This window comes from Pinus tabuliformis, chromosome 2_1, assembly GCF_031772625.1.
Source record: "Pinus tabuliformis cultivar Carrire ecotype Pingquan chromosome 2_1, CPIR1, whole genome shotgun sequence".
In the NCBI taxonomy this organism is placed as follows: Eukaryota; Viridiplantae; Streptophyta; class Pinopsida; order Pinales; family Pinaceae; genus Pinus; species Pinus tabuliformis.
The window spans coordinates 891,996,982-892,023,280 of record NC_142299.1 but is presented as its reverse complement, the minus strand read 5'-3'; the positions used below and the strand labels follow the sequence as shown (position 1 = coordinate 892,023,280).

General features: G+C 37.3%; 1 protein-coding gene across 3 annotated transcripts in view; it reads left to right on the top strand.

Moving 5' to 3' along the window:
* LOC149203509 (uncharacterized) overlaps positions 1-25,571 on the top strand; it is a 66,455-nt gene extending 40,884 nt beyond the window's left edge. For all 3 annotated transcript variants that reach the window (XM_089403475.1, XM_089403474.1, XM_089403476.1), the window contains 3 exons: positions 24,491-24,602; positions 24,887-24,953; positions 25,191-25,571. In XM_089403475.1, coding sequence (XP_089259601.1) covers positions 24,491-24,602; positions 24,887-24,953; positions 25,191-25,245 — 234 coding nt within the window. In that variant the 3' untranslated portion in view covers positions 25,246-25,571. The remainder of the gene's footprint in view (positions 1-24,490; positions 24,603-24,886; positions 24,954-25,190) is intronic.
* Positions 25,572-26,299: the final 728 nt, after the last annotated feature.

Sequence of the window (26,299 nt, the reverse complement as noted above, 5' to 3'; positions counted from 1 at the left end):
GAGGCAGTTGATATTTTTCTTGGATTCCTCTTTCCGAGAGGTGTAGGGTTGATCTAAAGATCATCCCATTCTGACATGTACAAATGAAGTCATGATTTTATTTTGATTATGGACAAATTGTCAAGGTTGTCTAGCCATCAAATTAGCCTCCTCCAACGTTCAATGTTGCATATAAATACAAGGTTCCTCCTCATTTTGGCATCTCATCTTATTCATCTTTCTCTCTCTCATCTTGATTGGGTACGGATTTCTGGGCCTGTCTCTCTCCACACGTGTGAAAGGAAGACTATCTTTTCTAGTTGCTGCGTTGACCATATTTGGCCGAAATTTCAGGAGGCTGACTTTGACCAACGTTGACCTTGTTTGACTTCGGTTTTGTGAGGGAGACTTCTGTTTGGGTAGGCTGCTGTTCTGGGCTAAAAAACCGAGGTAGTTTGACCCTTACATTGACTACCCTAATTCATGTTGTTGCGTTGACTTTTGTTGACCAGATTTGACTGGTTATTTTTAGACTGTTTTGGGCTACATTATCTTGCTGTTGGAGGTCGAGTTGACCAAGGTTGACCAAGTTGTTTTGGAGGACAATTTCAGCCCTACTGACCAACGTTGACTTTCTGGTTAGGGCTTTCTGTTTCTACTGTTTTGACTGATCAGTTTGGGCAAGGGAATATTGTAAATTGTACTCTCTTTGCTGAACTTTTGAAGAATTATAAGATGAATTGATCAAGGGTTTCCCCACGTTGGGGTTTGTCCCTCGTTGGTGCCATATATTGTGTCCTCTTGTGCTAGCTTGTCTTCCACTGTTATTGTTTATGTTCTATCTGCATTTTACTATCATGTTGATGTGATTGCTATACTGGATATGATATTGGGCTAATAAAGAAAATTGAAGTAAAATTGCTCTAAGCATAGAACACACCATTGTTATCCTAAAATTAACATGGTATCAGAGTGGAGGTGAAGACAAATCCCAAGCAAGAGTGGAGAGCAATCACTGATCAAGAACAAGTCTCAATGGCCTCCACATCCTACTTCAAGTTTGATGATAAGCTTCATGATAAGTTTGATTATCATGCATGGAAGATGTCTCTTGATTTGACTTTAGAAGAGCAAGATGTCATGGATTATGTGCAGGGAAAGATTCCAGAACTGTCTCCAAATGCATTGGCTGCTGCTAAGACAAAGTACAAGAAGGGTGAAGTCAAAGCCAAGAAGATCATCAGGGATTCTATTCATAAGCACTTAGTTGCTTACATCTCCGATTTGAATACATCAAAGGAGATATATGACAGGTTGGTTGGCATGTTCAAATCTAGCAATGCAAATCAAATTCTTTTCCTCAAGAACAAGCTGAAGGATATAAAGAAGGGAAAAGGTGAGGATATTCAATCCTACTTCATGAGGATTACCGAGATCAAAAATGATCTTCTTTCGATTGGTGAAGCTATTGCTGACAGGGAGCTCACTCTCATTGCCCTTGGAGGTCTTCCTCCCGAATGACATGTGTTCAACACTACTATTCTCAATAACGACAGAATTCCAGGTTTTGAAGAATTGCTGACTAGATGTTCTCAAGAAGAAACAAGGATGATGGAATTGGAGATGCCTTCGAATAGGAATAATCCTACCGCATTCTTCGCTCATGCCAAGAGGAAGAACAATGCAAGTTCAAAGAAGGAAAGTCAAGGAAGACCGAGATTCAAAAATGGAAGGAAGGGAAGATGCTTCGTTTGCAACAAGTTTGGTCACTATGCCAGGGAGTGTCCAAATAGAAGGGACACATCTCATGATGATGATCACAATCATTCTAGGGGCAACAATAATAATCAAAGGAATGGCAGGTTCAACATCAAAGGGAAAAGGAATGCTTCCTCTACTCAACTTGGAAATGATCGAGCTTCTAAAAGAACAAAAAACTCCAGGTATGATGAGTCTAATGTTGTAAATTCTTAGCAAAAGGAATTTTATCTTATATCTGCCCTCTCTACTGCCTCTCCTCTGTATACTTTGGGAAATTGGTTGATCGATAGTGGTGCCTCAAGGCGCTTCACCGGGTACAAGGAAGCTCTTTCAAATCTGATAGAGATAATGCCACCTATCCCGTGAAGGGAGTTGGGAATGTTACCCTTCAATTGAATCAAGGTAACACTGTTCATCTTCAAGAAGTACTAGATGTCCCTGATCTAAAGAAGAATAGTGTCTATCTTGGCGATGGAAGGCAAAGGATTCAAGGTGGCATTCATCGATGGAAAGGTATGTGTGTGGAAAAGAAATTTCAAAGAAATATTTACTCTTGGATTCAAGGTTGACAATTTATGTCAAGTTGGAGGAAGTCCACTGGGAGCCATGTCTTGCGACACATCTCTTCAATCCGAACTATGGCACCGGAGGTTTGCTCATCTTCACTATAAGGCTCTACCCAATGCAAGGACGTCAAAATAGAGCATGAAGGTGTATTTTAGGGATGTGCCGAGGGAAAACATACAAGGGGACCATTCCCCTCAAGTGATAGCCAGACCACAGACATTTTGCAATTGGTTCATTTTGATCTATTTGGGAAGCTGGCATTAAGAGGGAGACTACTACTGCATATACTTCTAAGCAAAATGGTGTTGTTGAAACGAAGAATCATTCCATTATAGAAGCCACTCCTGCCATGCTTCATGATCAAGGACTTCCAAAGTTCCTATGGGGAGAAGTTGCCAACATTGCTGTATACATTCAAAATCGATGCCCTCACCAAGCATTGGACTTCAAAACTGCTGAATTTCATCGGTAAGAAACCTGATGTTTCTAATTTTAGAATTTTTGGTAGTCCCGTATACTTTTCTTGGATTGAGGCAGTTGATATTTTTCTTAGATTCCTCTTTCCGAGAGGTGTAGGATTGATCTAAAGATCATGCCATTGACATGTACAAATGAAGTTATCAATTTATTTTGATTATGGACAAATTGTCAATGTCGTCCAGCCATCAAATTAGCCTCCTCCAACGTTCAACGTTGCATATAAATACAAGGTGCCTCCTTATTTTGGCATCTCATCTCATTCATCTCTCTCTCTCTCTCACATCTTGATTGGGTACAGATTTCTGGGCCTGTCTCTCTCCACACATGCAAAAGGAAGACTGTCTTTTCTAGCTGCTGCGTTGATCGAAATTTCAGGAGGCTGACTTTGACCTGCGTTGACCTTGTTTGACTTAGGTTTTGTGAGGGAGACTTCTGTTTGGGCGGGCCACTGTTTTGGGCACAAAAATCGAGGCAGTTTGACCCCTATGTTGACCAACGTTGATTGCCCTAATTCAGGTTGCTGTGTTTACTTTTGTTGACCAGATTTGACTGGTTATTTTCGGATTGTTTTGGGCTGCATTATTTCGCTATTGGAGGTCGAGTTGACCAAGGTTGATCGAGCTATTTTGGAGGACAATTTCAGTGCTGCTGACCAGCGTTGACTTTCTGGTTAGGGCTTTCTGTTTCTGCTGTTTTGATTGATCAATTTGGGCAAGTGAATATTGTAAATTGTACTCTCTCTCTGTTGAACTTTTGAAGAATTATAAGAAGAATTGATCAAGGGTTTCCCCACATTGGGGTTTGTCCCTCGCTGGTGCCATATCTTGTGTCCTCTTGTGTTGGCTTGTCATCTATTGTTATTGTTTATGTTCTATCTGCATTTTTACTATCATGTTGATGTGATTGCTATACTGGACATGATATTGGGCTAATAAAGGAAATTGAAGTAAAATTGCTCTAAGCATAGAACATACCATTGTTATCCTAAAATTAACAGATCCTCTTATTTATAGAATTCTAATCACAACCACCTCAAATAAAATAATAATATTAAGCTGATTGTGTTGATAAGTCAAACATTTAAAAATAATATTACAAATTCTTGAATTGGTTATCAAATAATTATTTTATCCTCTCATGTGAGTCAAAAACCCTAAGTGTTGAGAAAAAGGGTACCAAGGAGGTGTTTCCTAGTGCTTTTTGCCTTTGGCCTAGGAAAACACATGAGACACCTTTTTAGTGTGCGACTTTATGAGTTTTTATAGTCATGTGACTTTTAGTCACTTTATAAGGTACAAAAAGTACATAGTACTTTATATTATTAAAGTTACTGTATGTTTTTAAAGTGACTTTATTTGGAAAAAGGTACAAGATACAGCAACTTAATAAAGTGACTAGGGAGGCTCATTAACGAAGGGGGAGACATGAAAAGGGGGTTGATGGGAGATTAGATCTCCAACCTTTGATCAAGGAGAGTTGAGATCTAATCTTAGACATTGATCATAGGGTTAGGGCTTCTCTTCATTAGAGAGACTAAAAAGGGCGAAAAAGCAAAGGAGAGTCTCATTCTTCAAGTGTAGAGTTGGAGAAGAGGAGAAGAGAAGAGGAGGTCAAGATAGCAAGGAGGCTGAGATAGCTTCTACAAGAGGAGGCTGAGATAACAAGGAGGTTTAGATAGCTTCTACAAGAGGAGGTTGAGATAATTAGTATTAGAGGAGGCTGATATAGCTAAGAGGAGAAGGAGAAGTGAAGAGGCTGAGATAGCCATTTGCTCAAGGAGTGAAATCTACAACTTGTAGAGATTCCACAACACACAAATTGAGGACGCTCAGACCATCAGCAGGCCAAATTATAGGCTAGAAGAGAAGCACGATTTTGAGAAGGAATAGGCAGAGGGTTCAAGCGCAGATTTTTCGACTGCGAGCAGAGTTTCCTGTGCAGAAATCGAGGCAAGGGCAGGCCCATATTTCAAGAAGACATGCCCAAAAATCTAGGAGGATACTCTGGTCTGAGGGCGTAAATTTTGAGGTAGACAAAGCATTAAATATCTGACTGTCTGGCATGCAAATTAAGGAAGAAGTGCAGGTCTGACAATGAGTTTTTCGAGGCAGAAAAAGGGCATTCTGTGGCATGAATTTTGAGGGCTGAACAGTGAGCCTGTGGCACAAAGTTTGAGGGTTGTACATTCAAACTAGTGGCACGAATTCTCAAAAGTTGCAGGCAGAGTTTTAGCACAGTTTTCTAGGGGTTGAGAGAGTCTTAGCATGATTTTCAAAGAGGTTCCAACGCATTAATTGTTGGGTCAGTTGCACAAAATTTGAGAGAAGAAGTCTTACAGTGGCCCATTGTTCTAGGGGCTGAGACTGCAGAAGTGGCACAAGTTTCAGACAGTGGCTTGAACTTATACGGAGTTGGCACTAAATTCAAGGGAGAGATAAGTACTTGATGTGTAATTTAATGCTGTAAATTCTATGAGACTATAAGCAGATAAAAATTCCTTCAAATTGGTTTTCCCCTTGTGGGCTTTTCCAGGGTCAGAGATTGACCAAAAATATCAGTCTTAAATTGTGTGTGTATGCTTGTGTTGTCTATTATTAGCTGAAAGAAAAAAGTAAGAGTAGTGGTAGCCTAACAGTGTTTTATTTGAATGCACACTTATGTTTATATATCAGCTACATTGAAATGGGTCATGGGCGTTAAACTTGATGTGCAAAACAAACTAAAACCAGAGGGACTACAGGGACCTAAGAATTTTTTACATTGTATCAAAGCAGTGGGAACCCACAACTGATAAAAGTGACAAGCAAGGAACCTTCTACAATAACAGTGGCCAACAAACAAAAAACCGGCCTATATAACAGAGATCTGTGGTTGAGAGGGAGGTGTTTGCACATTTTTATTGATTGGAAGTTGTGTTGGTTGAGAGGGTCAGATGGTTTTTGTTGTGAGGGTGGAGGATACGCCGAGCGGGGTTGAAAATTTGGCCCATGGAAGGAGAGGATAGTCTTACTTCTTGAAGAAGTTGAGATGTGGGATATTGTAGATAGTGCAATACAACCACCCACTGATCCAATTTAGTTGGCAGATTTCAACAAGCGGAATATGAAGGCTAAGAGGATCCTTCTAGATGCAATTTAAGACTACATTATACCTCATGTGTCAAGGAGATATGCCTATGAGATGTGGGATTCTTGATAAAACTTTACCAGAGCAACAATGAGAACATGAAGATGGTGTTGCGTGAGAAACTAAAGAACACCAAGATGACCAAGATTGACACAGTGACCTCATACCTTACCAAGATCACACAGGTGAGAGATGAGTTGGTTGCAGTGGGAGAGATTATCCTTGAGGACTAGTTGGTCATGACGACATTGGATGGTTTTCCCAAGTAGTGGGATGGATTCATAGATGGCATTGTTGCTAGAGAGCACTTTCTTGGTTGGAGGAGGATGTGGGATGATTTCATCCAAGAGGAGACCAGGAGGAATGCAAGTGATAGTGAACATGGTGGTGGGGATGAGGAGGAGAATGTTGCCCTCGCAGCTAAGGGCAAGAAGAAGAAGAAGGGGTCCACGAGTGGCGCCAAGCAGTGGAAGGGAGAGTAGGTGTCCGAGAAGGACATAAGCAAAGTGAGATGCTTTTCTTGTCATAAGATATGTCATTATGCTTTTCAGTGTTCCAACAAGAAGGAGAAGAAGAAGGGCGTTGTAGCATCAACTGAGGTGGATGAGTTTTCCACCAAGTTTGATATAGAGTTTGCTTTAATGGTGAGTATTGCCACTAGTGTTACTTCCTCTAGTCTTTGGTTTGTAGACAGTGGAGCTTCCTGCCATATGACTGGAGTGAGAGAGCACTTTATGAGTCTTGCAGAGAGGGATATAGACTTGGAGGTGGTGCTTGGAGATAACTCCAAGGTCAGACCAGCAGGGGTGGGGATTGTATCCATTCAAAGGGAGTCATTGTCTCCCTTGAAAGTGACAGAGTTCCTATTTGTTCCAGGGCTGAAGTTTAAAGAAGAATCTGATTTCAATGTCTAGTATTGAGGACAGGTGATATTTAGTGGTGTTTTGGGATGGACATATGCTTATGTATCCTTGGGGATCTAGCATAGCTTGCGCTAGAGTGATTGGCGTTTGTCATGGTATACTTTACAAGTTCTTGTTTTAGCCTACTAGCGCCTTGACGAGGTCACGGGAGGATGATCATGTAGAGCAAAAGGTTTCAGAGCAGGGGAGCACACTACATGTTTCGGATCCACAGGTACATGTTCATAATGGTTAGTGGGGGAGAGTAGACCACTAGAGAGGTTGGGTGGCTATGTGGCGAGTGTTGTGGAGACCGAGCCATCTAGCTACAAGGAGGTTGCGAGTTAGCATATTTGAAGGGATGCCATGGTGGAGGAGTATGCTTCCATCATGAAGAATGATGTGTGGGAGATAATGCTGAGACCTAAGGGGCAGTCAGTGGTGAGACTTCTAGATGGCTTTACAAGATCAAATATGCCGTGAATGGCAACTTGGTGCCAAGGGGCAAGCATGTCTACTTCAGGGATAAGATGATAGTGATGAGAAACACCTTTCCTCGGTAAGAGGGAGTGTTGAGAAAAAGGGTACCAAGGTGTTCCCTAGTGCTTTTTGCCTTTGGCCTAGGAAAACACATGAGACACCTTTTTAGTGTGTGACTTTATGAGTTATTAAAGTCATGTGACTTTTAGTCACTTTATAAGTTGCAAAAAGTATGTAGTACCTTATATTATTAAAGTTACTTTATGTGGAAAAAGGTACAAGGTACAACGACTTAATAAAGTGACTAGGGAGGCTCATTAATGAAGGGACAAACATGAAAAGGGGGTCAATGAGAGATTAGATCTCCACCCTTGATCAAGAAGAGCTGAGATCTAATCTTAGCCATTGTTCATAGGGTTAGGGCTTCTCTTCATTAGAGAGACTAAAAAGGGAGAAAAAGCAAAGGAGAGTTCTCATTCTTCAAGTGTAGAGTTGGAGAAGAGAAGAAGAGAAGAGGAGGCTGAGAGAGTAAGGAGGCTGAGTTAGGTTCTACAAGAGGAGGCTCAGATAGTAAGGAGACTGAAATAGCTTCTACTAGAGGAGGCTGAGATAGCTAAGAGGAGAAGGAGAAGTGAAGTGGTTGAGACAACCATTTGCTCAAGGAGAGAAATCTACAACTACTTGGAGAGATTCCACAACACACAAATCGAGGAGGCTTAGACCATCAACATGCTGAGTTATAGGGTGGAAGAGAAGCACGATTCTGAGAAGGAATAGGACCATAGGTAGAGGGTTCCGGTGCAGATTTTCAGGTTGAGAGTAGAGTTTCCTGCACAAAAATCGAGGCAAGGATAGGTCCATATTTCAAGGAGACATTCCTGAAAATCTAGGAGGAAACTTTGGTCCGAGGGCATAAATTTCAAGGTAGATACAACATTAAATATCAGACTGTATTACACACAAATCAAGGAAGAAGAGCAGGTCTGACATTGAGTTTTTCGAGGCAGAAAAATGGCAGCGTGTGGCATGAATTTTGAGGGTTGAACAATCAGCTCGTGGCACAAAGTTCGAGGGCTATATAGTCAAACCAGTGGCACGAATTCCCAAAAGTTGCAGGCAAAGTTTTAGTGCAATTTTCTAGGGGTTGAGAGAGAGTCTTAGCATGATTTTTAAAGAGTTTCCAGTGCATTCATTGCTGGTTTGTGGAACAAAATTCAAGAGAAGAAGTCTGACAGTGGCATGCTGTTCTAGGGGTAGAGATTGCTGAAGTGGCACAAGTTTCAGACAGTGGCTCGAACTTCTAGGAAGTTAGCACATTCAAGGGAGAGATAGGTAGTTGATGTGTAATTTAATGTTGTAAATTCTTGGAGATTATAAGCAAATAAAAACTCCTTCAAACTGGTTTCCCCTTGTGGGTTTTTCCAGGGTCAAAGATTGACCAAAAATATCAGTGTCATAAATTGTGTGTGTGTGCTTGTGTTGTCTATTATCAGCTGAAAGCAAAATGTAAGAGTAGTTGTAGCCTAGCAGTGTTTTATTTGAATGCACACTTATGCTTATATATCAGCTACATTTAAATAGGTTGTGGGCATTAAAATTCATGTGCAAAAAAAACTAAAATCGGAGGGGCTACAAGGACCTAAGAATTTTTTACACTAAGGTGCATGCCTAAGAGAGATTTTCCAAATAGTTGTAAAATAATGCTCAAGAGAAGTGTGCCCTTGGGTTTGTTGAAATTCTGAAGTTCTATGCTGTAACAATCACTTACTACAAAACTTCTTTATGCTATAATATTAGATAAGCAATTGTAGATAGAACATAAATCAAATGCACAATAGAAGACAACCAAGACAAAATGAAACACAAAGAATTTAGATCCAGTGACTAGGGAAAAACCCAACCATATTCTTCCTCTATTTGAAATCAATTGTTCAACAGAGATACATAGTACAATGAGAGATCAAGAGAATGAGTAAGTTCACCCAAATCTGAAGAAGTTGTAGCATGAAGAGCAGCTGCAAACGCTAAATCAACCTCCCCTTCATCTGAATCAACACTGAAGCACTGAATCAACCTTGGTTCACCAAGTTCTGCTCTTTCTACCAAATCTCTCTCTCACAATCTTCTTCAATTCTCTCTTAGGTTTGAATTCTTCTTTCATAATGCACAAGTAGCGAGGGGAGAAAGAATGAGGCACATATATATAGGAGGAGCAACGAATCCATGCCATAGAGGAGTAACTCACATGCGAAGAGGGAGAGTAACATAAGCCCATCTAGGAAATGTAACTTATGCCATTAAGAAGGTACGCATGTCTTTGTAACTTATGCCATTAAGAAGGTACGCATGTCTTTGTAACTTATGCCATTAAGAAGGAAAGTGTAACATATGCGTTAAATAGTACATAAGAGGAATCTTTCATGACATGCTTTAATGAGAGCGTAAGAGGAATCTTTTATAATAGCTTTTATTGAGTGTAAGAGAGTGTAAGAGCAATAATGAGTATAATAGGAATATGCCATGCCAATAATGAGAGTGTAAGAGAACATTATTGAGAGCCATGATTGAGTGACTTGAATTTCTTTTTAATAATAATATAATAGTATCATAAGAATAATAATAATATTAATGATAATATTGATGATAAAATATAAGTCGAGATTGAACTATTAGGATTGATTAATGATAAGAAGTGATTTTTCATCAACAATAAGTGATTACCAATTGATGCAAGGTGATCTACTATCTTGAGACTTTCTAATTTTAGACTTTCTATTTTTAGATTTTCTATTTTTTAACATTCTATTTTTTTAGACTTCCTATTTTTAGAAATTTTGTTTTTAGACTTTCTCTTTTTAGAAATTTTGTTTTTAGACTTTCTCTTTTTAGAAATTCATCCCCGAGTTGCCAAATTTTCAACACTACCTCTCAGCTAGGGAGGAATTTCTTTTTGCAACAAAAGATCTTTGCTTTCTCTGCACATCTCTATTCATCTCTACTCTGTATAATCTGGACCAATGATGTCTCACTCTAATGAAGAAGAATCATCATAGGGGAGATCTGACTACCATCCTATATTCGTCAACAATAGGGGAGATTAATCTATCACCCTATATTCACTTGGGGGGATTGCCACTTGCCAACATATGACAAGGATTTCACACAACCAAGTCTCATTTCTGCTTGGGGGTATAACCCACTTGACAAGGATCTCGCACGACCAAGTCTCTCTCTGCTTGGGGGGGTAACCCACTTGACAAGGATCTTACACAACCATGTCATATTTTTGCTTGGGGGGATCCATTTGTCAACACATGAAAAGGATCTCGCATAACCAAGTCTCATCTCTACTTGGTGGGATCCACTTGTCAACGCATGACAAGGATCTCGCACAACCAAGTCTCATCTCTGCTTGGGGGGATAACCCACTTGACAAGGATCTCACACAACCAAGTCTCATCTCTGCTTGGGGGGATAACCCACTTGACAAGGATCTCACACAACCAAGTCTCATCTTTGCTTGGGGGGATAACCCACTTGACAAGGATCTCACACAGCGAAGTCTCATCTCTGCTTAGGGGGATCCACTTGTCAACACATGAAAAGCATCTCACACAACCAAGTCTCATCTTTGCTTGGGGGGGTCCACTTGTCAACACATGACAAGGATCTCACACAACCAAGACTCGTCATCCATGACCACCCTCTCTAGGAAGGGTCAGATCCTTTAGTCTAAGCTGCGCTCTGAAAACCAAGAACTTCCCTTTCAGCAAAGGCTTGGTAAGTATGTCAGCTATTTGATCATCAATCACAATATGATGGAGCCTTACTGCTCCTCTCTGCACCATATCTTGGATATAGTGATATTTGATCTCAATATACTTGGATTTGTCATGGAACACGGGATTTTCCGCAAGTCGAATCCCAATCTTATTGTCATAGTAAATTACAACTGTGTTTATAACATGCTCAAACAACTCTCCAAAGAGCTTCCTTAGCCATGCTGTCTCATAGCTAGCCATGTTTGCAGCAATGCCTCAGCTTCAGCCATGTTGAGGGCTACAAGCTTTTGCTTCTTTCTCATCCAAGATATCGTGGCAGATCCTAAGCTGAAGAAACACCTAGATGTGCCTTTTTCTGTCAGTAGAGTTACCAACCCAATCAACATTAGAGTACCCATGTAGTCTTACATCACCAATAGTATATTTCAATCCAAGATTGATGGTCCCATGCAGGTATCTCAACACATTCTTTGCAACATTCGAATGTGCATGTGATGGCTTAATTGTATATTGGCTCAGAGTATTGACCGCGAAACATATGTCTGGTCTAGTGTTCATTAAGAACATCAGTGCCCCAATCAGTTGTCGATACTCAAAAGGATTTGCCAAATTAGAACCTGCAGCTTCACCACACAACTTCTTGAAGTTCATTTCCATTGGAGTATTCATGGATTTATATTTTGTCATACCTAATCTTTCTAGCAACTTGACAACATATTTTCCTTGAGAAAGGAAAATTTCACCAAGTTTCTTCCATACTTCAAGACCTAGAAAGTAGTGCATCAAATGAAGATCTTTCATTTCAAATTCAGAAGCTAACTCCCTCTTACGTTGGAGGGTAAAGGGTTCTCAACCTGTCAAGAATAAGTCATCAGTATATAATACCAAAGTCAAAGGCATACCTTGGACTGTTTTGAAGTAGAGATTTGGATCAACATTGTTTTTGCTAAAACCAAGCTTCATCAAGAAGCTATCAATGCAGGCATACCAAGCTCTTAGAGCTTGCTTCAAACCATAGAGGGCTTTCTTCAGTCTACACACGTGTTTTCCGCTCATGTACTTCAAAGCCTTGTGGTTGCTCCACAAATACTTCTTCCTTGAGGAAGCCATGTAGAAAAACAATTTTAACATCCATTTGGTGAAGGGACCATCCTTGGCTAGCAACTAGAGCCACAATAGATCAGATGGTTGTATAACGGGCAACAGGTGCAAAGATTTCATCGTTGTCTATTCCCTCTTTCTGAGAGAACCCTCTGGCCTCAAATCTAGCTTTATATTTTTCGATACTGCCATTAATACCATGTAAAAAATTATACAGCCATTTAGAAGACACAACATATTTACCTTGGGGTCTTGGAACCACTTCCCATACATCATTATGAATGATTGACTCATATTCTTCAGCCATTGCATCTTTCCACACTTGAGCCTTAACAACTTCTTCAAAAGTGCATGGCTTAACTTGAATAATGTTGATCATGGCTATAACATATCCTTGGAACTTACTTGGTTTCTTGCTTTCTCTGAAGGTTCCTCTAGGTACAACATGCTTATCAGCATCCTGAAGGGTGTCACGAAGCCATAAAAGTCTCCTTTTAGCAGGAGGATCACATGGAGGAGGATCCAAAGTATCCATGGGCTCCATGGGCTCATCAACATGATCAATTTCAGGCTCGGGATCTTCTTGTGCATCCAAGGCATCATCCTGTCTTTCAACATTAGCAGGAGGAGTGTTATGACTTTTCAAAGAGTTGCATCTTCACCAAATGTTACATCTCTTCTAAACTCTATAGTTCTTTTACCAGACACATATATTCTATAAGCTTTATAATTTTCACAATAACCAACAACCATACCTTTCTCACCTGAAGCTTCTAGCTTGGTACTCTTTTCCGTTGTCATATGAAAATAGATAGGGCAGTCAAAGATCCTTCAATGCCCATTTTGTTCTGGGTTATATGGTATAGTGGTCTCTTTCTTGATTCCAACTTCTTTTTAGAAGTCTTGAGCTCTTGTTCACTTCATGTCTACTCAAGTCATGGGATGGATCGACATCTTCTTCACTCTCGATACAAAGGACTTGGTTCTCACATTCATCAAATGTACTTGTTGATCTCAAAACAAGAGCAAGAGCAATAGTAACAAAGTAAACAAACATAATGAAAGTATGCCTGATGATGAGGGTAGGTCTTTCTTTCTTTTCTAGATGTGAGAGTGGCTTTTTCATTATCCTTGCGCCAACTTCTCTTGGAGTTTACTCTTCCTACACTATTCTGCACCCTGATGATTTTTAGGATCTCCTTTTCTTGATCGCATCCTCATCAAGAAGTTAGTGAAAGAATAATTCAAGTACTCATGCAAGAAGAATAACCAATGATCTATAAAGTTAAATATAAACAAGAGCAGTGACACAAAGAAAAACATAAGACTTGATAATACTTATTTTTTAATGGGGATTGAAAGAAACTGTTAGCTCCCTCTTAACCTCTATAAGTTACCACTATCCATCAGTCATATGTCATTGGCAGAAGAAATGCTTCTTCTTTAACACCGCTTGGAAAACTCCATCATGATCCACTTTAATCTCAGACATTTCGGTCAACATTGAAACACCGAAGCACTGAATAAACCTTGGCTCACCAAGTTCTGCTCTTACTCCTCAAGTCTCTCTCTTACAATCTTCTTCAACTCTCTTTCAAGTTCGAATTCTTCTTTCACAATGCACAAGTAGTGAGGGGAGGAAGAATGAGACACATATATATAAATATATATAAGAGGTGTTGACCACTCCATGTCAACTTCCCCATAGCTATACATATTTCACGCATGGATTTGCATCATGTATGAGCACTCAGATGATCCACAGATTCATCATTATTAGCTATATGCACACTGGAGTTTTGTAAACCCATTCTGCATTTTGTAATCCTAGTAAGGCAAATGTATGTAACAACATAGGTAAATTTAGTTTTTTGATGATGATTTCTCTCTTAGGAGGTTTTTAGTCTCACCGATTCATGTGTGTTTTTAACACGGATGATCGACAAAGTTTTTCCTTCGAACCTCACCCCAAAGCTAGGGTGGATTTTGTCATCAGGATTTTAAATGATTCCTAGTGTTATTTATTGAGTCTTTGTAAAAGTGATTTGTGAATAATTCTAACTATTTTGTTAGATTATTTTATTACAAGTCACTTAGTCTACTAGATCATATTTTGTGTCGCAGAAATGGGTAATTATTGAGGGTCTATAACGAACGGGTGTTCCCCCTTCATGGGTTAGAAATGTAATATTTCATGTAAAAAATATTTAGTGCATGGTCCTTCATAGTTAGACACCATGGCTAAATATTAGAGGGTAGTAAAAATTAATAACCCCCTCATGAGTCAATTAATTAAATTTTTTGGCTAAAACAAATTAAAATGCTAAAGCCAGAAATTTAATTAATTTAGGTCTTAGGAAAAATTAAATTATCCAACATTTAAAATTCGTGGGTTTTAAAGTTTTTAATTTTTGGAGGTCCCCGGCCAAGGGAATATTGAAAATTTCAAGATATTTTGAACCCTTGGGCCATAGTAGTTAAGTCAAAGTCAATTTTTTGCGGCAATTAACTCAAAATAATCATTTTTGAGTTAATTAAAAGGAAATTAAAAGTGAAATTCGAATTTCCTCAAAAAGTAACTTCATTTCAACGTCTATGATTAAAATATTATTTGATCTTTATCAATGGTTGAGATTGCTTTGACAGGGATCAAACCAACTAGTTGTTGGAGAATTTCTTTATAAATGAGAGCCTTCTCTCCATTGTTTGGATCTGATGTCTGAATCGTGTGCTTGTTTTAAGAAAGTTCTTGTAACTTTTTCTGGTTAATAAAACACAAGACTTTGGGGTTTTATATCGTGGTGTTGCTCTTTCAGATTTATGTGGTAATATTTTTCTTAATACTTTGCTGCTTTTATTTGCATTTGCTGGTTAATAGCCTTTGAGGATTGATCTGTGTACATGTATCTTGCAGATATTTCTAGGTTTTTAGAATATCATTTTGATTTTGATTTTGATAGTAGTAGGTATCTCTATTTCTTGATGATTTTATGATCATTTTTAAATCTCTATTAATTTAACAATCAGATCTAAGTGTGCAGAAGTTATCATTCAAGATTTGGGCGTTTGGGGAAGTCCTCAGCTGGACCAACTGACTCTTAGTTTGCAGAATCTAAAAGAACCAACTGTCTTTTTAATTTTTGAAGTCATTTTATAGAATATCTTACTTACAAGGTTTTTTTTGCGCTTGTGCCTCTTTAAAATTTATTTCTAAATATTGTGCAAAATTTGTTTAAATCTGGCTAATAGAGGGCTTTGATCTGCAGATCTGTTAGATATGTAGAATATTATTGTAGATTTGTAAATAGAAAATTTCTAATTCATTGGGGTTCTGGGTATTTCATATTTTTGTATATACATGCTTTGGGGTTTTCTGTCTGTTGTTGCACAGATTGACACGACAACGCTCAAACCGGGGGTTGTCACCCTGATCCCCGATCTCTCCGTTTAAGCCTGTCTCCCGCGGCTAAGGGGGGTAGACCCTATGAGGTGATGAAGACCAATTGTCGACCAGTTGGTTGGGAGACACGATATGATAAGCACTAAATGGATTTTGTGAAGTTAAAAGACCAGTGCCTTATGAGATTGATGTTTAAACGATTACTTGCTAGATGATGTAAAAATATAAACCATGAACAACAATCATTTGTCATCAAATAACTAGAACAGTGCAAGATATCTGTTAAAACCACAAAGTTCTTATAATGACCAAAGCTCAATGACGATATCCAGTAACTAAATTTTTTGAAGAGATGAATGCTTTAAACAACCACGCAAATCATGAATCATTAACCAGATATCACATTCATGCAGCTAAATCTTCAAGATGATCATTCGTGTGCATAAATTGAAAATTTAAATCCCCAGCATGAAAAATATGACGTGATAATGTCCCGAGAAAAACTGAATCTGGAAAAAATTTCCCACAATATATTTTATGCTTTTCAAATATGGCAAAAGATTTTAGGCTAAAACTAAATAAAATCTAAATCTATACTTAAAATTTTTATTTTTTGTTTATTTTATTATTTTTTTTAAATTTATGAAATCTAACTATTAAAAATAAAAAATAAAATAAATCAAAGGTTAAATTTCTAAACCCTAACAATACTTTTTTTAAAATCCTAAAAGCTTAAATTATTTTAAAACCCAAAACTAATTAAAAGAAAATTCAAACCTTAAACCTAAGTTAAAGATAATAGTAAAATTAGAAAATTTAATACACAAAAAATCTAAAATGCATCGAATTTCTTTTTATTTTTTGAAATTTTTATAAAGGGAAACGAAATACTGAAATGGATCTACGATATTCAAATAAAAGAGTAAATAAAATAAAAAAAAGGGAAACCGAAACTTCGTTAAAAATCACCTGAGCATGCTGAATGGAACGATTTCGATTGAGATCGGATTTCTTACCTGGCGTTCACTGGAGAGAAATGGTTCACGTTGAAAGGTTTTCAAGCGATGCTTTTCTTACCTGATGCTCACACACAGTGTGTCCACGCCATATCAGAACAAATAAATGAGAATCAAAACCTGAGATCACAGCACGCCCACTGCGTGAAGCACCGTCTGCATGATGAGATGAGCTCATATCTGTCTGCGGATGACCTCGAAGGAAAGACCCTAAACGTTTGCAGGGCTACACAATTTTCCCAGCGACATCCATACGCAGTTTTACAGGTGAGGAGGGCAGGGCGTGGTTGTTGTCTGGAGGTACGATAAGACCAAAAGGTGTACGTTGAAGATTAAACGCCAGAAAGTGCCCACGAAAACGGCCAGCTATCAAAACGAGCCAACAAAAATTTTATTTGCTTGCTGCGCAGGTAATCAGAGGAAGCTGCGGGTCATTTTTCTTAAACGCAAGCTAGATGCCAAGAATGCTGGGGAAATATGCGCAGTTTCAGAGGTCCTGCGCAGGAGAAAGCTGTATATAAGGGTACCAGGAATGAGATCTCTGGAACTTAACAATAAATGTATGGCAGGCCTGCGTAGAAATAGGAGACTGGCTGTGTATTTTGCAGATGGAGGGGAATAGCAACAGTAAATGGAGGAGCACAGGTCCAAAGCCAGACTTTTAAAGAAACTGAGAGCTCCATACCACAGAAAATAGATTGCCTTAGAAACAAAAAACTGCAGCTCTCCACAAAATTTATATTTGAAATTTCCGGCTCGAAATTTGCCTGATGAAACCCCTAAACTTCTCAATCACATGCACCTATAACCTGCAAAGGAAGGAAAAAACCCTAATAATATGTGCACAAAATTTAAACCCTAGATGATCTAAATAGAATTACAGCGTTTGACTCTTTTAATAGCCAGATTTAGCAATAACAGCAGAAATATTATCAAAAGTTTCAGATTTATTATGAATAACTTCAGAAAATCTCTCATGCAAATTCCGAAAAATAAACTGAATGATAGACCCAAGATCAAAACCAGCTGGGCTTAGCAAAAAAAATGCTTGCGGGAGTTGGCTGGTTCAGCCGAGAACTTCCCAAACAACCGCTAATCTTCTTCAATAAGGGTTTCCTGCACAGCTTACTTCAACCATCAGTAAAGAGAGAGAAAATAATATTAGATCTCAAAAAGCAATGGAGATACCTGCCATTACTCCAGAAACCCTAATACCATTCAAACCCTAGCGAGTGAACAAGATACCTGTGCTCACAATACTCTATAATAAGCTGTTATTAATGGCTGAAAATTAAAATATGCAGAAAATAAAATAGCTCACAGCACTTCCAGAGAGTAACACCAGCAAGATTTGAACCCCAAAGTCTTCTTTTATTAGCACTAGAAAAGAATTTACAAGAGAGCTTCTTCAGCACAATACTCACAGATCGAATGATTTCAAATGACCCCTAGCACCCTATTTAAAGGAAAAATTCCCAACGGCTAGTTCGAGTGATCCATGTTGAAATGATCTCGACCGTCGATGAGAATCAAGATATCTCTTAATCTCATCCGTCGAATTAGTTAATTCATTAAAAAATGAAATTTTGCATTTATTTACTCAAAAATATTATTATTTTATTATTTTTAGGGTTTTTGCTTTATTTTATAATTTTTCTTTAATTTTTTATTATTTTTTATTTTATTTTATTATTTGTTTAAATTTTTTTCAATTTTTAATTTTTTAATTAAATGGATCCTCGAACTTAGCCTTTGGAAAAATCACCTAGGACCTAGGACTTAAGACTTAAAACTTATGAGGGATTAAAACATTTTCTAACCCTCAAGACACTTTACATAATGACTTTTACAACTTTACATCTTAAGGGGAAAAACCCATTTGACATAGACCCTCATAAACTACCCAGTTCTGCGACATAACTATAATCTAGCAGATTAACACACTAGGATTCTCCTAAGATTCTAGTGACAAAATCCATCCCGACTTTGGGGTTAGGCTGAAGGAAAACTCTGCCGATCATGGATCGGTGAGACGAAAAACCTTCCGGGACGTAGATTATCACTTAGAAAATTAGGTCCACCTAGGCAATTTACAGACATGACTCATATCTGCTAAGATTATTTACAATTTCTACATGCAGACTGGGTTTACAACATAAATTGATCAAGCTGTTGATGACTGCAGAATGGCACGGACATGTCGATCAAGCACTACCATTTTTTGCAAAGAAAAGGGGGGGTACTGCTATGGGCAGTTGACCGGTAGTGATCAACACTGTCTTTTATTTGTGCAGGAAAAAATTTGAAAATTGCAAGTGATTTTTGTGGATTTCGGAGAGAGATCTAAGCCCTAGAGGGCATCTCCATTTTGTTTGCAGGTTGAAGAAAAATTGCAAGAAGATCGTGGGCAAATTTTTTTAGGGCCTTGAGGCCCTGCGCTGGCCATCTCCCACCTCCTTACGGCCTCCCATCATTCTCCTTTCAGCCTCCCTTTCTTCACCCTCCTTCATCACTAAATTTTCTCCATAAATTTCCCTAAAAAATTTAACAAATTTTAACAAAAAATTTCTGAGTTTGGCATTTGCATTGGAGAATTTTCAGTGACTTGGGCAACCCATCTTCAAGTGTCTTCAAGCCCCTAGGGGTTGACTGGTGCACATCCTTTAAACTCTTACCTCTTTCATTGATCTAATTGAAAGCAAGATTATTACTGACATAAAATTTTAGTTATATGAAATTTAGCAGCAAATTAATTTGCATCTTTCACTGCATTACATTTCAAAAATATAATTACTTTCAGAAACTTTTGCATGCTATTTTCTGAATATTATTTCACTGTTTTTTGTTTTTTTTTTTTTTTTGTTTTCAGTATTTTTCTTAGTTTTTAGATCAAATACGTCAATAGATCAGAAAGAATTAAACTTTGAAATTTTCTGAATTTAACAACAGATTTACTGAAAATTGTTTTACTGCTGTTCAATTGTTTATTTTTGAGTTTTTTAGTTCAAATACATCAATAGATAAAAAAGAATTAAACTCATAAATTTTCTAAATTGTAGTTATCATTTTGTCATTTAAAATTTTTCTGCTGTTATACATAGAAATTTCTGAATATTGCATGATTACCGGACTGCTGTTTTGGAATATATTGTTGGTTTTAACATTTGATGTAAGAGTAGATTATTAGACTGATATTTCATTAATGTGATCTGAGTTTAAAACATTTAGTTTAATTTCTGAAGTTCATTTGTTTTTTACATGCTTATGCAAGTAGGACTAATATAGTTTTATTTATGCATCTAATGATCTTGATTGAGTATTTCATGCAAATGAATTTTTGAATTTAAAGGTGTTTTATTCCAGCATCTTACATTTCAGTCCATTGTGCATTTCAGTAATTATTTGTGCAGATTTTACATATTGCAGTGCTGATATAATTATTTGCTTTCACATTTAGATCACCAACCTTATGAGCCTTAAGTTAAGTAACATTTAAGACATATTTCAGAAATAATTTTAGGCCCTCATTTAACTAAAATTAACCAAGCCCCTGCATTTTACATAGTTTTAAATTTTGCATTTGCATATGAGACAGTCGAGTCATTTCAGCAACAGTTTCCCATCCTTTACTTGAACTCTATTTTCTTCACAAGATAGTTGACTCCACAAGGGACTGATATCACTTTCTTCAAATCATTTTGAATCCTTAAAATCTTGTGCAATCTAAAACAAGTATTGGTTGCTTAGCTGTGTCTCCTAGGTTGGTTGGTTCCCAACTAATCTTTTATTTTTCCATTTCCATAGGGTCTACCCCCCTTAGTGTGCTATTGGGAGACAACTCCAATGGTGTGATTGGGGATCAGCGTGACAACTCCCGATCTGAGCCGTTGTTGCGGTGCCTAGACATTCTGTGCGACAACAAGAGGAACAACGAATCCATGCCGTAAAGGAGGAGTAACTCACATGCTAAGAGGGAGAGTAACATATGCCCATTTAGGAAATGTAAATTATCTCATTAAGAAGGTATGCATGTCCTTGTAATTTATGCCATTAAGAAGGAGAGTGTAACATATGCATTAAAGAGTACGTAAGAGGAATCTTTCATGACATGCTTTAATGAGAGTGTAAGAGGAATCTTTTGTTGCGAGCTTTTATTGAATGTAAGAGGATTAGTGAGAGTGTAAGAGGAATATGCCATGCCAATAATGAGAGTGTAAGAGAACATTATTGAGAGCCATGATCGATTGACTTGAATTTATGTTTAATAATAATATAATAGTATCATAAGAATAATAGTAATATTTAAATATTGATGATAAAATATTAAGTCGAGATTGAACTATTAGGATTGATTAATGATAAGAAGTGATTTTTCATTTACAATACTTGATTACCAATTGATGCAAGGTGATCTACTATCTTGAGACTTTCTAATTTTAGATTTTCTATTTTTAGATTTTCTATTTTTAGAAATTCTATTTTTTAGACTTTCTATTTTTAGAAATTTTATTTTTAGACTTTCTATTTTTAGAAACACATCCCTGAGCTACCAAATTTTCAACAGGGTTTGGTGCCAAGCAATTGCAGCTACCTCCCAAAATAGAAACACTGGTCTTGAACAGGTGTGCCCTCCAAGATAGGTCAAAAGCCCTGTCAACAATGAAATGTCTCCAAATAGAAAGTAGTTAGCCAAGGGAGTCATACTATTCTCAAAATAGTTAGTGGCCAAGTCCATGGATTAAAATAATACTATCCATGTGATGACTACACCATCCAAATCTAGGAATCTGTGAAGAATCTTTTCAAAATAGTAAGTGTGCTGCTCAAGTGTCATGCCAAATATCCTCTTCAAAGTTAAAACAATATGTGAACAAAACCAATTCAAAGTTAAGAGTTGACTATCTAGTCGAGTGCATCACCTAACATAGCATATATAGAAGATGTGGAAATAAACGAAGTGATTTAATGAGGTGGAAGTGTTGATGTTTGTAGCTTGGGTGGTACTACTGCACAAACCTTGTGTCTAGGCGTGCAAAAGTCTCCCACATCTCCTTAGAACACTTGCTTTAGGTTGAGAAAGTTGCTAATGTAACTTAGCCTAAGTCTAACTTAGGAAAAAACACATATTAATATGTTGGCTTATTGAGCTAATAAAACTTAGGAAAAGTAAAGTAATTTACTTTAGTGAATAAGTTTTAATCTTAGCCATCGATCTCAAGTGAGTCAAGATCTAATCTCTGTTGTCAATCAATATGAGATTAGGGTTAGGGTTTTGGCTCAATGTAAAGTTATGAAAGCAAGGCCGAAGAGAGGAGAAGACACATAATGACAACACAAGATTGAGAGCAGTATCTTAGTAAGCGTGTGTTGCATTTGAGGGAGTGCAGAGAGGCTAGAGATTTAGATCTACGGGGAGATCGAACATCGATCTAGGGCAGATCTGTTGGATCAGACCCAAGGTAATTTTTGTATTTGTACTTTCTTAGTTGGGCCATTATCTTAGGACGAGAGCCCAAGTAAGTTTTGAGTTTTATTAATGATGAATTGATTTGTTGGGCATAAATTTGTTTGTGATTCATGTGATTCAGATCGTTAATTGCTTTTGCTAAATATTTTTGTTAGGAATCTAGCTGTGTTTATTTAGTAATTTATTGCTTGGAATTAAATATTGGGTGCTGGGTTCATGGAAAAACTAATAGGAAGTGGACATGAAAAAGAGGGTGCATGCATTACTAACCCTCAAAGACGTTTGGACTCAACAAACTTCTCAATATGCATGCCAAAGGAATTAAATGACTCATCCAAATGGCATGTGTATGCGTGAACTAGACTGAAATAATCACAATGATTTTACATGAGGGCATCCAATTTCCAATTTTTTTCTTTTTTGTTTATGTGACTTGCTTGAACATGTGCGCCAAAAGGGAGTGCTACCCTCAAGTTGTGTTCCTTGTGCACAATGAGTTATATTTCCTAGTCTTTTTTCAGTTATTTTTTTAAATTGGAATTGAGGGAATAAGGTTGAAAATCCGACAATAACATATGCAATTAACATAGCACCTCAACCTTGGGATTGGGTCTAATTAATCAACAATCCTCTTTGGCACGGTGACATGGAAAAAGGGGTTTTATTAAAATATGCCAAATGTGAGTTACGTTATGAAGGAAAACTATATGGAAATGGCTGAATATGAATCGTGCCATCTATGATTGGGTAAATGATGGAATATGAGTGCAATATGAAAATTGTCTATGGACAAAATGGAAAGGTGATGACATAATAAGCAGTACCTAGGCACAAATGTTGGATGGATGATAAAATGGTATATGTATTTAAACACACTACTAGGAAATACACAGCGAGGCTAGACTCTAGAGGACACCAGAACTAGGAAAGGCTTGAATGCACATGAAATAAGAGAAAATAACAGTGTTGAAAATATCGGTATCGGCAAAATATTGGCGAGGGTCTAGAAAACATCTTATTGGCAATATCGGCAAGCATAAAAAATAATTTTTTCAAATTTTTAAACATAGCCGATATTTTGAAAATATAGCGATATTTTCAAAACAGAAAATATCGCGATATTTTCAAAACAGAAAATATCGCGATATTTTCTCAGCGATATATCGTTTTGCCGAAAATATCGCGATCTTTTCGAATATCGCCGATATTATCAACAGTGGAAAATAATAACAAGAGTATCATGAGTACAAGATAAGGAGATAGGAGATTTCTTCACCAGTGATCACTATATGACCAATAAATCTAATAAGCTGAAGTGATTAAAGGAGCATGAAAATAATACTGCCAAGTCTTCTTGTGACAATGTTACCTTCCCCCTTAGTTGGCCAATGGTCAGGTAAGCAATGAAGGCAGCACAAGATAACATGTGCAATAACAAAGTGTCCCCTAGCTCTGCAATTGGGACATAGAAAGCCCATCGGTGTCGTCCTGCAAAGTGTCATGAATTGGTCCTTGGATACCCCATACAACATATGATGTAACAAATGGTATTCAAGAGATCTTTGGAGATGGGCAGGCCATTTGTATTTGGAAAGACTCTAAGGGATGTGGTAAAAAGAATTGCATCCTTATTTGATTAGAAGCTATTTGATTTTCTAGATCTATTTTTGGTCTCAAAGTCCATGAGAATGAGAGAGATGAAGATGTGGATGAGAGTAACAATGATTTTGCTTTACTTCTTACAATACAGTTTAGATTTAAATGTATATGGAACTTCAGCAATGTATGTGTTTTTAATAAGTTGTTGGTAAATGTTGTAACTGGGTTTACGGCTTGTCATTTACTAGGCAGGGTACAAGGCAATACAAATTATTTGTGAATTTTGCAGATGCTTTTCTCCATTGATTGATATCAGCTTTAGCAATGGGAGGCTATGTAAAATGCTAAAGTTGGAAAACTAGTAGTAGAAGTTGTTGACATGCTTGAATGTTTTGAGAAACCCTGAAAACATATCTAGCACTGGTAGCTGAATTGGATAAGGACCAGAAGATAGATTTTGATTTGTTAGACGAGAATTTCTGATAGTGGATTGATGATTGATCTTCTGAAAAACTTCTTATTGTAAATTACTCTGCACTCTTTCAGCTATACAAAAGTAGGGAAAAAAAACTTTCTAGGCCAAGGAATTACATGCCCCATTTGGATATTCACATCACTACTATTGGAAGCTTTTCTCAGGTTTTCCCTATAAAAAAGTTTTCAGTGATTGTTCAATTCATCCAGTATCTGCTAGATGCTAATCAATGAGTTTAAGTCCATCCAAATAATCTTTGATGAACTACTACTAAAGACAGAGGATGAATTTATTTGAAGTATCTTCTCATAAACTTTGATTTAATGGGTTGATTTTGATGTTGATTTTATGACAGGTTTTAAATAGCCTGAAAGGAGCTTTTAGTAAGAAAGACGAAAACATGGAGAACTTAATTGCCATTTCTTGTGAAGAAGACTATGAAGTTTGCATTCCTCTGCTTGAGAAAGGTATGGTAAAGTGCAAAAATTCAATAAATGCTCCTGAAATTAAGGGTAATTCAAAAGCTTCTATTGTTGGAAGATCTAAATGGAAAAACTCTGTTCCACTGAGAACATTTACGTAAACACAGTGGAGTCTTTGTCAGGGTACTGCATCATCACAGAGTACTATTGTTTTCTGGGGACTTCAGAACCTAAATTAATTGATAGTATTGTAGATTGATACTTTGATGTAAGCATGTGCATTGTGCATCCATGCTGGCACAAACTAAAGAGAACTATTCATCCTGCAGGTGTAAGGGTTTACTCCCCTGAGTTTTTATTGAATGGAATTGTTGTTCAGAGTCTGGATTTTTCCAGGTAAGAGAAGACCATGTTTAAGAACTATTAAAGGTTTTCCTGACTTTTGGATTATACATTCCCGAGTTGAATCATTTGATATTTTCTTATCACTTAGACTTTCATGTCTTATCAACTACATCTCTTAAAAATTAACATTCACATGTCATAAGTAATCTTGTTTATTAGTAGCTTGGAAATGGAAAGTATTGAGTAGGGTAAGTATCATTTATCTGTTGGGTGTTTGTTTTTCCACAGAGATCAACTTTTTACAGATCATGTGAAACGAATGCATTCGAGGCAGCGGTCATAATGACAGCAAGTAAAATGCTCGAGTGTTCTAAACTATTATGTTGTATATGCAAAACTTTGTTTATGAAAAAGTATAGTTGAATACTTTTGATCAGCTTGTTGCTAGCAAGTAAAATATGTCTTTGCCTTTGTCAAGCAGTATGCTTGTATGCCTGTACAAACAATAATTCTCTTTCTGTTCCTCTACCCTGAGATTGTAATTACCTTTATGTAAGTAATTCCATATCTTGTACCTTTTTGTAGGTTTTATGTTGTAAAATCCTGCTGTTTTCTTTTCTTTAATTTGGGAACGTTTAGTTATCAATTCATTGACATTTCGATACTTAACTGTTTTGTCTTTGATCATAGGTTTCTGTTTTATAGCACTCAACTCTTATATCTTAAAATGTAAAATAAATAAATATATTTTTGCTTCCCCTGGTTGTTGAAATGAGATTTATGATAATTTAAGTGAATGCACAATGTTCAGAATTTGATGAAGTCCATCTAACTACCTGTTGAAGTTTGTGGTAGCTTTGGAAGGTCTCCTGCATAGGTTTGGTGTCTTAGCATGTGGGAGATGATGTATTGCCTCTTCTAGGTGCTTGCTTGGTGGAGTAAGCGATTTATATCTTCTTTCCTAAGTCTAACTTAGGAAAAGTACAATAAGTAAAGTCAATTAATTATTTTGTACTATTAACTTTTAAGTCATTTTCTAAGGATAAATTTTTTAATTATTTAAGTGACTTAGAAATAATCTCAATCGTTGATGTCCTAGATGTTCTAGAAGGGAGATTAGGGTTAGGGATTTGGGATTAATGAAGACTATACAGGAAGCTTAGCGAAGAGGTGAAGACACATAGAACACAAGTGAGTGAGTCATCATGGATAGAGAGCAATTTTTCTCTAGTGCAAGTGGCTCAGTGGACTAAAGCACAGAGAAGGGGAAGTGCGAGTGGATTGAGGGCGAATCCGGGAGGCTGAGTGGAGGAGATTGTAGGGCTGAGTTTTTGGAGGGAGATCGATTTGATCTAGAGGAGGCTGAGTTGCTGGAGGACCGAGTTTTCTTAGTGCGT